General features: G+C 39.6%; 1 protein-coding gene across 2 annotated transcripts in view; it reads left to right on the top strand.

Moving 5' to 3' along the window:
* Window positions 1–1,528: 1,528 nt before the first annotated feature.
* Window positions 1,529–14,390, top strand: part of SNTG2 (syntrophin gamma 2) — a 1,024,184-nt gene continuing 1,011,322 nt past the window's right edge. Inside the window, exon 1 of one of the 2 annotated variants that reach the window (XM_073674231.1) lies at window positions 1,529–1,872. In XM_073674231.1, the coding sequence (XP_073530332.1) occupies window positions 1,804–1,872 (69 nt within the window). In that variant the 5' untranslated portion in view covers window positions 1,529–1,803. The remainder of the gene's footprint in view (window positions 1,873–14,390) is intronic. The other variant, XM_073674230.1, reaches the window with a different exon arrangement.

The raw sequence follows: 14,390 nt of genomic DNA, 5'->3' as shown, positions 1-14,390 counted from the left end.
AGATAACGGCTGTTTTGCTTGTGAACACGCTTCAGTGGGTTTCCATAAAGATCAAATGAAATTGCTGCTCCTTTTAAACTTTCATTGAATGCTAACTCCACCCTGTGGGAAAGACTGCTGTATATATATAACAATATAGATAAAAAAAAACTATAATATAACAGCAATAGTTAAAAATAATACCTAAAGAGGAATAGAAAACAAAACCATTTAAAGAGGTTGTCCACTACTTTAGCATTTATGACCTATCCTTAGGACTGGTCATCAATGTCAGCTGTTATCAGTGTCGGTGGTAGCGGCAGCTGGCCGGAAGTACTGACTTGCAGAGCTGCTCCGTCTTCTTGTAGTGGCCGAGACTGGGTACTGCAGATCCGCCTTCTATTGAATTGAATAGGAGGCGGATGTGTAGTACCAAGCTTCGGCTACTATCAGAAGACGGCCAGCTCCGCCGGTGAGTATTTCCGGCTGGCTGCAGCCATCGCCGACACCGATAACAGCTGATCGGCGGGGGGTGCTGGGTGTCAGACTCCGACCGATCAGACATTCATGAACTCTCCTAAGGATGGATAGGTCATCATTGATAAAGTAGTGGATAACCTCTTTAAGTGGCTATAAAAAAAACAGATAAATCATTTTTATCGTCCACTCCCAATGAACCTTGTGCATTAGTATCAATGATTAACCTAGCTTTTCTTCTCAAAGACATACTGATAAAGAATTTAGATTGTGAGCCCCAATGGGGACAGTGATGGTGATAGGTGTAAAGCACTTTGGAATATGGTGGTGCTATTTAAGCAAAGCACAATAAATCAATTAGTCTATGTCCACCCCTGGACTACATATCACAGGATCCTACCAGCCCCATCCTCAGGTCAGATTTTGTATATTCACTTTGGCTACCAGGCACTCATTTCCAATTGGTGACTATTTTGGGGATCAACACTATGGAATAGACCTGGAAAAGTGCGTTCCTCCTTGTTGGATAAAATCTAGGCAGCTATAAAACCATTGCAGATTAGTGGATTCTCACAAACATAGCACAGTATCCAATACCCAGACGACTTCACTACGTGATGAAATTCTTGTCGTACAAGTGAGGGCTCAAATGACTACTAGAGCACCGGCACAATTCCCAGTTGCAGTCTCCTATCCCAGTATGTTTCTGATGCAGACAGAGCTGGGATCCTGTGACAACACCAATAACAACCCAGTGCCTGTATTTTTATCACATAAACCATGAGACCATCTTAATGCACATTTCAGTCCTTTGCAAACTCCTCCTAGCAACCATCAGTAATAAAAAAAAAATCAATTTCAATGACTTGTTTGGAGCATTGAAATTCCTCTTTAACCCTTTCAGGGCTCCTCGACGATGGGCTTACCGCAAGGTAGTTAAGCAAATGAGTATTGGAGTCGCCTAATCACGCCGGGGTAAGTGAATAAAAGTGGAATAAAGTGCGTATAAGCCAGCAGGTGGAGAGACATGTTAGTAAATGACATCGAGCAGCAGCAGTGAGAGAAAGAGGTTGTGCTGTACTGGGAGGGATGGATGGAGGGAGGGGAGAGAGGGAAGCAGTGGGGAACTCTCTGGATGTGATAACGCGTTAGAGTCCCTGCTGCTGATACTGCTACTGGCTGCTGCTCCATACACACTCCTGTCCTGTGATGGATTAGTTAGCTTAGACAAAAGGTGCTTCTATTCCGATAACTTGCCTACTCTTCCCAGCTGCCTCTGAGCGCTTGGCATTTGGAATAAATGACTGATAGGAGATCACTTCGTACAGGAATTCATCTGCATGGGAAATGAATGCTGCGGGGAAGCAGCTTCCACCCCAACTAGAGCGCCCGGTCAGCCTGTTCGTTCCAACTTGGGCAAGTACTTTTCCTCATTACCGAAAAAAAATATTATACGTACTAATATTATTATAACGCTGCCAATTCAAAATTGACCCTGTTAATAGTGTTTCTCCAAAATGTCCTGTCCTCAGGTCAGGCTTCATCACTCATCATCATCCTGCACTTTTTCCATTTAGTAAGTCAGTCTACAAGCAGGATCAGAAGACGCGTTCTTATCTATAATAGACATTCATGTCTCATCCCAAATCTTCCTGGCACGGCCATTACAGCTGCCAAAGTGATCAGTCTCAGGTTCTCCAACCTTTCTTTGATTGAGATTTATTTGCATACCTACTTTGTGGAGATAAGTACAGAGCTGCTAAGTGACTGGTATCCCTAGGATTAACCGGCATCGTGAATCATCACTGGAGTCACCAGCATCATCATTTCATCCACTTCCCTTTTAGATTTTTTGCATCAGTATTTAGAGGAGGAATGGTGTGATAGCTCTGGTGACCTTCTGCAAAGAGTGTGATTGTGTGTAGAGATAGACGGCTTACCTGATTATCCGGTGCTAATGTAAAAAGTATGCAACCATGCTTGTATCTGGAGATGGAGACGGAATACTAATATACAAGCAATGCAAAGACCCTCACAACCGGCGTCCTATCCCATTATGCATGTACTGGTTTTAATTAACTACTTATATTAATGATAATTGAGTAATACGGTATATTTGTATCTGGGAAACAATAATTGTTTCTGTGAAGGAAAATGCTTATAATATTGTACTGAGGAGTGAGGAAATGTAGTCGATGCCCAAATAGTTGTCATTGTAAGTTGTATCTTATTTACAAGCAACACATTGTAACAAGGAGCTGCAGCTCATCTATCTATCTCTCTATCTATCTATCTATCTATCTATCTATCTATCTATCTATCCATATCTATCTATCTATCTATCCATATCTATCTATCTATCTATCCTTATCTATCTATCTATCTATCCATATCTATCTATCTATCTATCTATCTTATCTATCTATCTATCATCTATCTATCTATCTATCCATATCTATCTATCTGTCCATATATATCTATCTATCCATATCTATCTATATCTATCTATCTATCTATCAATCCATATCTATCCATATCTATCTATCTATCTATCTATCTATTTATCTATCTATCTATCTATCTATCTATCACATATCTATCTATCTATTCATATATCTATCCATCAATATCTATCTATCTATCTATCTACCTATCTATTAATTATCTATCTCTATCATGTATCTATCTATCACGTATCAATCTATTCATCTATCTATGTATCTATCAATCTATCACATATCCATCTATCCATATATCTGTCCTGTGTACACTATATATAATGTACATATAAAATTGGTGTCACCTCTTGTGCAGTTTTCATCATAAACTCTTTATGATGATCTATAAGCAAAAAAGTTTTTATATCACTTTGTACTTTGGCAGCTTACCGGACATGGTCATTTTCTTTGCACAGGGAGATACCTGCCAAGGGCAATATGGAGAAAGAACTTTCTAGGAAAATTGGAATTTGAGTTTTCCAAGTTTTCCTAGTACCAGAGCATAAGTTTCTTGAAGCCAGAAGCCAATGTAATCCTGATATGAGCAAGGATAGTCCTGGTTCTCATTGGTTATTCATTGTGTAATATCTCAGAGGTATTTATTTTGTCATTACAACTAATTTAGCATATGTTACACAACTTAATAGTGTGCCGACTTACGTATATATACTGTATATATTTGTGATATTTCTTGCTACAATCGATAATACATGTAAACAAAGAGATCTTTGAAAGCAGTCAAGGATAGGCTTTTCTTTCCCTGGGGCAAAGAAAGTCAAAGCTATCCCCACTCGACTTTGCCATTATCTTGTGACCATTGTTACATCACTCTGTACTTTACATCCATGTTTATTTTGATACTGCCTAGCTTGCAGATTTACACATCTTTATTTATGTTCCTCATGCCAACACAAGGGACTTGGACCCCTGGGCAAATTACCATGTTCCTATTGGGTCACTGCTCCAATTCCATTTAGATTGCAAGCTCTTGTATGCAAAGAGTTAACTCACAAGCACATACCCCACCAGCCGCCTCCGTGCTGCTCCACTGATACAAAGTACTTCTGATTAAAACTTTTTCTAAGATCTAACTTTAAGAACATAAAAAGCTCACCATAATTGTACGTTGTTCTCTGATTTAGCTAAAGCTCGATTGGTAAATAAGTGGCAATCGAATATCACATTGTCTGTCTCCAGTGATTTTCTTTTCATTTTATCTTCCATTTATACATCATAAACAACAATATCGGTCCCAATAAACAATCTATCTTGTCCCAAATTTAATCTCTCTCTCATTCCGCAACTCTGCGTGAATCTGTGGACTCAATGTCACACGCTAGAATAGAACTATGTCAACGCTTGAAACAAGGGATACAATATATTGGAGGAGACGTAGAGATGTTCAGAGACTGCTGCAAATAATAACTCATATGGTACATGGCTTTTAATGCTTTCCATGTTATTTGACATTGATGTGTCTGACACCATTAACTGCTGCAATTATAGCGAATGCCTGTAAAATGAATTTTGCATAGGGATGGGTGAATTTTCCATGACTTGCTTCAATATCATACTTCAATGGACAATATCTTGGAACTTCCTTTAGTTTCTGACTGCATCTACACACTGGTGCCATGATATGATCTTGTTATCTGTAAGTTACAATATGAATGGACAATACAACAGTGATACCATCCAAGTATAAAAGGTATTACAATCATGAGGATGGAAGAATTTCCAGATAATTTTAAAGTTCCACAGGATAAATGTATCACTTCTGGTGGTCTGACCACTGAGATTCCCAATCAGTTATGAGATTGGGGGTTTGGCATCATTTGTGGGGCTGACAGACAAGATCGAATGTGAAAGGAGGAATAGTGAGCTTGTTTGACCACTCATTCACTGTCTTCAGGAATGGTGGTTGCACAGAGGACTTGGGATCATCAGCAGCCTCATCAGTAGTATTAGTTTCTCACAACTTCTGTCTTCTCTATTTTAGGTTATAAAGCTCTCAGTTAGCACTATGTAATGTATGGAAGCATTGGAAATCACATCATTGATGGGTGTCTTTAGGGCAATGCAGAGCTGCTCTGCAAAATTGTAACCTCCAGGATGAGTTTCGATAGTCCAGCTCAGGATTAAATTGAAATATCTTTGTCAAAATATCTTTGGGAATGTTTATATTTAAGGGCCACTATAGAGAATTGTTAATAGTTTTGCAATGGGAAAAAGAGAATGTAAAGAAAAGCCAAAAAGCCATAATTACAAACCATTTACAGCTCAGAGCTGGAAACAGCAAGATTTGTATTTTACATATGCATGAAGTTGTGACTTTCTCCTAAAATGACTGGGCTCTTTGCATCCATTTGCATACAACGTTTAAAAATTGAGTCTTGGTTGTGGTTTGGTAAATGTAATAAGATATAATAATGTAATCAATGGAAATGAGTTTTTAACCAACTATTTTTTTTATCGCCAAGGAAAAATAAAATTCAAGCTGTAGAACTATTTTACATTTATCATAAATCCATCTGTGAGCTACAAAAATAATATTATACAGTAGTAAAGTAGTAATATAAGCGGTATATAGATGTGAGCATAATATATTAAAGGGTTATTCCCAACATAGCAAGATATTCCTTATCCATAAGTTAGGGGATAACGTTCTGATCACTGAGGGTAGAATTGCTGGAAACTGCAGCAATTCCAAGAATTGGGTACTGGTGCTCCATCTTAAATGGAGGGGAGGTGGAAGAATTTGGATAAGTGGCAAAACTGTTGTTGGGACATCAGTCCATCTGACATTAGTATAGAGAGAGACTCACAAACCTGCCCACTGTGAGGCAAACACTGGTGTGGTTACTGCTAGTGAGTGATGAGCGAGCATGCTCGTTACTCGAGATTCACGAGCATGCTATGGTGTTTTCCGAGTATCTTCAGCATGCTCCGGTGTTATGTTTCAGTCACTCTGTGCTCATGATTTGCTACTGTTTGACAGCTTTAATACATGTGAGGAATGCCTGTTTCTTAGCGAGCACGCTACTGATACTTGGCGAGCTCCCGAGCATGCTCGCCAAAAGGGTTAACAGAACATACTTGCGCATCACCAGTAACTGCGGTTGAGCGATGGACAGTCAATGATTCTGCTTTTAGAGGCACCACACAATAGTGCTGGTGACAGCACCACACCTAGTGACAACCATATGCTGGCATATTGGTGGTCATTCAGGTTCATTGAAAATTAGTGTCCATCTATGTGAAATTTTTGCAATAGTCTATAATTCGGCAATATATGAATTTCTACTCTGTGTTCTGATAACTCGTCAATGATTGATCAGCTTATTATAAAAGTTACAAACTTATTAGTGACCAACCAAGGCGCAGTCTTTCTGAATCAGCATATACGTGTGTAACAAATGCTCTATCATACTGAGCCAATCACACCATGCGATGAGATGATCAGTTAGTTGCAATCCTGATATTCACATAGAATCACTGTAGTCCTCTATAGACACAAAGGCCCCAATTCATCAAGTCTGGCCATTCTCTCACCGGTCTTGATAAGGGGGCATATTGGAGCAGATGCTCGTGATTCATGAGGATGTGCACGCCTTAATGAATCAGACTAGGTGCGTTGTGGCGTCCCTGCTGGAATAAGATTTGTGGCATAGCGAACACCGCTGCTCTTCATGAATTTGACAAGCAAGGGTCACTCCGCCCCATCATGCCTCTGTACCTGTCCTAGCTCTGCCCACTTTGTCAGGGCTGGTGCGAGAATCATGTGAAAACACCATTTTGTCACAATTTTTTGCACAATCAATTTGTGACTTTTTAAAGTTTTTTTTTCATCAGAAATCTAGCGAAAAAGCTTTGATGAATTTGCCCCCTCTTTATTTACAAAGATAACACAGCTAGTAAATAATATACAATATAAGCCTATTATACTGTCCATATATCTCAGGTTATAATTATTTGTAGAATTTATGCTTCCAATTATATCAGCCGTTTATAAACTAATCTAGTTATTCATCTAATCCTAACTCACAACCAGCTGATATATAACTATTGGTGGAAACTACAATAACATCCTGCTGTCACCTAATGTTATATTATACAATTCTTTTCTGTCCCTTACTTTCATCATAATTGAGGCAATCTTAAATGAGCACTCTCTCATACAATTTACTGGGTAAATGATATAGTGGGGACTCCAGTATAGGGTACAATTATTTCTCTTTCCTTTCCAATGATTACATAATACTAAAAGTCAGGAAGCGATCATTTAAAAACTTTACCATAACATTTTATAGATATTAATAAAAATTACATTTTATCACATACACATTCACATTCTTTTCCCACCCTTACTCTTCCCTACAATATATTTACGTGGAACAGAGGTGAGCGTGTTCAACTTTCACTACATTCAACGTCCACGGGGCTGTCGAAGAAAGTTGAGTACATCGCTCGGTTCTTTCCAGTCATCTCATAGACAATGGATGGAGCAAAGGTCAAGCATGAACAAATCTGGTCCTTTCAATGCACAGGTCTGGTGACCCAATTCTTGGGATCGCTGAGGATCCAAGCGGTCAACCCCACAATGATCACCAAGTTGTCCCCTAAACCTAGGTCTGTGACAGGGAAAATGGGGCATCCTCTACATCATCACAGATAGATTTTTACTGTAAGAGCAGTGAGACTATAGAACTCTCTGCCGCATGATGTTGTAATGGTTAATTCCCTACTAAAATTCAAGATGCCTTTCTTTAAAAATATAATATTGCAGGTTATGGGTACTAGATTCTGTGATGGGACGGTGATCCAGGGAATTAGTCTGATGGCCATGTGTGTAGTCGGGTGGGAAATTTTCCCCTAAAATGGGGCAATTAGAATCTCACTCATGGAATTTTTTCCTTCCTATGGATCAACATGTTAGGTTATAGGTTGAGCTAGATTGACTTATATGTACCTTCAACCTTAAGAAAAGCTATGAATAACACTTTAAACCACAGTTTATTAACATTTCACTTTTAGGTCATTTGTGATAGTAAAACGTTACGGTATCTGGACTGCACTGCAGAGCTCTAGAGCAATACATTACAAATTTATGGTCCAGAGATGACAACAAAACATATTGGTCATTTTCAGTTGGTTGTTGTCACCATCAAAAATCTAAAAGGCATGTGGATTTCATTAACTCTAGAATCAATGATCAGTGAAGAGTTTACTGCTGTGACCCCACTGACTGCAAGAATAAATGCGCAGAGCTGCAGAAAAAACACTATGCTCTTTTGGATCCTTCCAGCTCCTGTTTGCTTTTTTGACAGACTGCATAGTGGGCCTATTATAGTTAATAATGATTAAAGTATGCAAGAAGCCCAAAACCCAACCTTTTAATATAGTTTCACATAACTTAAGCATAGTATACATCTGATTAAAACTAAATAGACAATAATGATGATATATAAAATGTATAAAATATGGTAATTTTACAATTGGGAGAATAACACACGTTAAGGCTTGGTCTACTTTGCTCGTCACATAGCCAAAGATTGTTCTATGCCATTACTACGTAGCAATATAATACAAAAGAATGAGGTCTCCTTGTACAAGGTATTGCGATTGCAACAAGCCAGTCCCAAAAAATTGGATCTAGTATTTTTCACAACATACTTGTTGCGATCATTTTACCTAGTGGGTGGAAATGTGACCCTAGCAGCATATAACAGTTTTTGGCCATGCAGGTTGTGGTTTAGACCTAGCAAATTTTCTTAATTCAAAGTATATTATCCATTCTTATTTACAATTGCATTTTACTGCCTCTAAGTTCTACGTATATCACAGTGAAGTTCAACTCTGTTCTGAACTTGAGCCATCAAACTTGGATATGTTGTACTTTTTTAAAGGTATAATGACAATTCATTGTGCTCAGTGTCGGAGGGGGCAGAGCGAGACACACAGACTCCCTCTTTGGTGTTCTTTGTATCTTTATAACATGCACTAACCCAGGGGTCTCAAACTCGGCTGGGTATATGGGCCGCATTCTTTGCAGGACAAAGTGAGATTTTTAGTGATACTATTTTTTTTTCTATACACCTTTTGAACATTTTTGCGGTTTTATTTTTTATAGCTTGGGTCGTTATGGATGTGGCGATAATAAAACATGCACTTTTTTTGTTTACTTTAGTTTAGATATAAAGCAGCATTTTTAGTGGTAAAATATGTTTTCATGCTTTATTTTGAAGTTTTTCTGCTAAAATCTTGTAGTAATGTGCCCCACCCTGGTCTGCATCTTGTAATGTCCCCCATATTTGTCCCCATCTTGTCGTAATGTCACATACCGATCCCCATCTTTTAGGACTATCCCCAGCCTGGTCCCCATCTTGGAGGACTGTCCCCAGCCTTGTCCCCATCTTTTAGGACTGTCCCCAGCCTGGTCCCCATCTTTTAGGACTGTCCCCAGCCTGGTCCCCATCTTGGAGGACTGTCCCCAGCCTGGTCCCCATCTTGGAGGATTGTCCCCAGCCTGGTCCCCATCTTGGAGGACTATCCCCAGCCTGGTCCCCATCTTGGAGGACTGTCCCCAGCCTGGTCCCCATCTTGGAGGTCTGTCCCCAGCCTGGTCCCCATCTTGGCAGACTGTCCCCAGCCTGGTCCCCATCTTGGAGGACTGTCCCCAGCCTAGTCCCCATCTTTTAGGACAGTCCCCAGCCTGGTCCCCATCTTTTAGGACTGTCCCCAGCCTGGTCCCCATCTTGGAGGACTGTCCCCAGCCTGGTCCCCATCTTGGAGGACTGTTCCCAGCCTAGTCCCCATCTTGGAGGACTGTCCCCAGCCTGGTCCCCATCTTGGAGGACTGTCCCCAGCCTGGTCCCCATCTTGGAGGACTGTCCTCAGCCTGGTCCCCATCTTAAAGGACTGTCCCTTGTGCCGTTCTACACATACAAGAGAAAAAAAAAGATTCTTCTCACCTGTCCTCCGTTCCCTCAGTGTCCTTTCTGTACCTGTGGCCCACAGGCACCATAGATCCCGATCGCGGCCCGGTCCAGGAGCTGCCGGCAGCTGCGCTTCAGTTCAGTGTATTGCCGCGCAGAGACCGACTCTCTGCACAGCAATACCAGTGCCAGCTGTCGGCCTATCAGAGGCCAGCAGCTGACATCTGCGCGTGTCAGTGACTTCATACTCAGCTGCGCTGGGACGCAGATGTCAGCTGGTGGCCTCTGATAGGCCGGTGGCTGGCACTGGTATTGCTGTGCAGAGAGCCGGTCTCTGCGCGGCAATACACTGAACTGAAGCGCAGCTGCCGGCAGCTCCTGGACCGGGCCGCGATCGGGGTCTATGGTGCCTGCAGGCCGGATGAAGCAGCCTGAAGGGCCGCATGCGGTCCGCGGGCCGCGTGTTTGAGACCTCTGCACTAACCCCTCCTGCCCTGAGATAGAGAGGACACAATATATACTTTTACCCAGAGTGTTCCTTCAGTATTTGAATTTTGTATTGCATGGCTAGATACTCAAACAAGATTAGAGTGAGGAGAGTGAAAATTAACCAAAAACATCCCCAACTCACGAGCGTCTTATGAGCGGTATGCAACTGTATGCTGCACGCCAGAGATCTTACACCACAGCTCGTCTAATTCATGACATGCACAATTGCGCTCCAGCTCTGCCCATTTTTACCGAGCTGTGCGAAACTGGTGTGAAAATGCCAAAAGTCGCAAAATTTTTACTCAAATCTGAGCTGCACAAAAATTTTGTGACTTTTCAAAGCAATTTACTCATAATTGCTTTGATAAATCTGGGCCATAATTTTCATTAAAAATTAGTTTTCAATTATTTATTTGAGTGGAATTGAATTCTCCAAAAATTTAACAAAAATTTGGCTTCTCCAGAATACTATTTTTTTTGCAATTGGCTATGAGGGAATTCAGCAAAATATTCTGAATCTTAAAGGGCCTTCAGAAGTGTCTTGACACCCTCAAAGCCAGCAATCTCATCCTTTTCACCAGGATGGAACAGCCCACAATGTCATCAGAGGCTTCCCCAGCGCCAGAAGCCCCAGCATAGAGTGAAACAGGACGAAGAGAAAGCGCGCAATAGGGGAAGGTGAGAAGAAATGGTGCGGAGAACCAGACAGAGTGTATTAAACCTTTTTTTTTCATGTCCTGCATTTATTATGTTCTTGGGTTTGCAGTGACCCTATAGCATAGTAGGGAATTTAAAATTTGCATAGAATAACTTTGATGCAAGTCAATTTTCCATGTTAAATTTGCCTAATTTGGCAAGATTAAACCTCAGTAGATTCGAGCATGTCTTGTATTCATATATTACATGTTTATAGTTATTTTCCATGTAATGTATTCATGTACAGCAAACAAAGACTTCACATATATAAAATAAGTATCCGGGGCTGTGTGATTAATGTCTTTTGGTTGTTCTCAGCACCTGTATTTTGCATATGCATCAGGAAGAGCAACTGCTGAGAATTGCCTGGATTGCTCCCATGTGTAATGGAAGTTTTTACTAGTAATAGAGATCTAAGGTATAATTTTCATTTTAAACCTCTACAATTTGAATAGAAAAATTGCTGAATTGCTTTATTATAACTTTTCATGATTTACTAAAAAGTCTCACACCCACTGATATATTAAGCTCTGATTTAGTAATGATTGCTCCCCCTTTAGCTTCTTGTTCTCGTATAGTGCACTTTTTTCATCACAATTCTCAAATGACCTTTGAAAATTGTTTATTTCTTAGCAGCAAAGGCCGGTCGTGGGTGATTTATGAAGCCCTTGGGATCCTATTGTATAATTTCTTTAGATGATTCACGGCCACCTCATCTTTACTCTTTGTCCCCACTTCCTAGTCTGAAATAGCTCCACAAGCATCATTATAATTCATCATTGGTTACTGACCCTCATTTGTCTAATGGCTGAGGAGCAGAATTAGTCTCCTAATACTTCTGCATAAAATAAACTATAGATATATATTAATTTAATAAACGTGTAGTTTAATATGGAGCCATTTTAGATACAAATGGAGACTAATGTTCATATTTCTGACAAAAATGTAAAGGAGTATTCTCATGTTATGAAATTACTGTAGTTAGTTAGATGCCATGAAAATAAGCAGGTTTGCAATTGACTTGCTTTTTCTATCTGCGGTCATTCTCCTGCAATGAGAGCTTTTTTTTTACCTACTGTACAGCTTGTTGCCATGTAGACTAACTAGCAGAACCTTGCTGAGTAACTACAATTCAGGCTAAGGAGTTAACTCATGAGAATTTTAACTCAATGCTCTGAGTTCCTGACAGAGCTACTGTTATCAGTCCATCAAAATCAACAGCCGCGAGCATTTTCATTTTTGAGATCACACTTTCCTGAACCATATGCTTGTTCAAACAGCCATATTATCTCTATATCCAAATAAAAGGGCCGCTTGACAAAAACCTTATCAAAGAATATAACCCCTGCTGTGCCCCCTTAAATCTAATTAGTAGAAACATAAATGTGTTACATTTTTCTGCAGCTCCACCACAGGAGAAATAAAACATTACACAGTTATTATTCAAATTAATGGTTTATCTGTGTACTGCAGGAACAGAAAAATCTTTTCGAGGGAGAGACATTTGTTTTAGTTAATCTTTACTCAGGTGAAAAGATAAGAATCCTGAACAAGGGACTCCCTAACTAGCTCAAAATACCATTCATAGAAGAATTTCTTTAAAGAGTATTTGTAGTTTCAGGTAACTATTCTTTATACTGTATACATTAACAATAACACTATTTCTGTCCATTTTATGACTTGTATCCTGCATTTTCACTAGGTTTCCCCACTTTAACTTTGAGCAAAAAATTAAAATTGAGAAATTAGTAAATTTTTCAAGATTCTAATATGGCAAATTTATCTGGGATATCTAGACACCAGAGCATAATAAACGTATGGTTTAAAAAAAGTTTACTAGTCAACTTGCCACTCTCTTGCCTTTCGTCCAATTGTCCATGCCATCTGAAGTCTTTTGTCCTCCATTGTATAGATGTAGTAGAAAAGAAGCGGCGGTGGTGTCCGGGCACTGCCAGGAATATCACGATGAACCAGGTGTTTGAGAAATGAATTTATTTTAAAAATAACGTGTTTCGGAATTGGATCAACCCCTTCTTCGGGTGTAATGTATACCTGGCATCCTTGGCAGGCCCTGACACCACTGCTATTTCTTCTCTACTACCTCATTCTTTATCTCCACCTGCTGGGTGAGAGTGCAGTGGCCAGAGCAGCAGCAGCCTTCTATTGTTTGGTCCCACACGCATATCAGAGTTGTGCCACACACAATTTGCCCAGGTGAGCGGTTCAATCCTATTACCTCCCCAATTACCCTGCAGTTTTACACAGGGAGCACTCCCTTCTCTTTGGCATTCTTCACTCTGCTTTGGTGCTTCTGGTGCCAAGTGAGCTTCTGATGTAGCGGCGCATACTCAGAGCATCGGGTAATGCATGTCGTAATGTCATGACGTCACTATGTTCACTTCGACATAACAATGTAGCACAGTGACGTTAGGTAGGAAGAAGAGGCCAACTGGTGGAAGAGATGGGTGGTGTCTTAATTATTATTTTTTTTAGCCCATATCCCGACCATTTACAATTCAGCAAAATGATGACCAGCTGGCTAGATATAATATGTATTTAGTCTTATGATATATATTTTTTTCTCTATTTCTGTCTTCCGTAAATATCATGGGCAGTTGTAAGTCGTAATTTTAAAACAACTCAAAAGCAACAGGTTGGAGACACTGCTGTAGTCCAACCACATGTGATTGTGATTGTTGGTGACATTAACGCTAGTCAATTTAGACTATATTAGTCTGCATTGATGATCTTAAATTAATTTTTGAGATAGATTGAAAATTAAAGATGAAAACATGATTGTAATTAATTAGAATGTGAGCTATAACTGCTGTTCTCAGAAGAGAAGTGTAGTCAATATTAATTTTAGCATTTCCTCCAATACTGAACGATAGGAAAACAACTTGCATTCTCACTCAGAGATTTATCTCTTGCTGCCAGCTTGTATTAGGTCTTTCTTTACCATCTTTAATTAAGTTTTATGCAATTAATGACAAAGCATGGCCTCAATGATTACTTATGGAATTATGCAAATAAGGAATTTATCTGCAGCTTTCTCAAACATGTAAAATTGAGTACAGTTGTGAATTATCACAAATATATAATGTATATCAAATTAGTACTTTTTTCTTTTTTCTTTCTTTAAGTTAAGCTTTACTCTTTAGTAGTGTACAGAGCATGAGCCTTTAGATTTCAGTTTTATTATTGTTATACCAATATTTAGATTCCTTAAATGGTCACTGTTATTTGAACAAATTTTGCATAAATCAGCAGCACAAGCTAATATAAAAAATGTATAATGCATAGGAGAAAGTGCTCC

Source organism: Phyllobates terribilis, unplaced genomic scaffold, assembly GCF_046119375.1.
Source record: "Phyllobates terribilis strain yellow unplaced genomic scaffold, ASM4611937v1 Scaffold_3__8_contigs__length_932513732, whole genome shotgun sequence".
Taxonomy (NCBI): Eukaryota; Metazoa; Chordata; class Amphibia; order Anura; family Dendrobatidae; genus Phyllobates; species Phyllobates terribilis.
The sequence above is the reverse complement of the archived record's forward strand: the minus strand, read 5'-3'. Positions and strand labels throughout refer to the sequence as shown.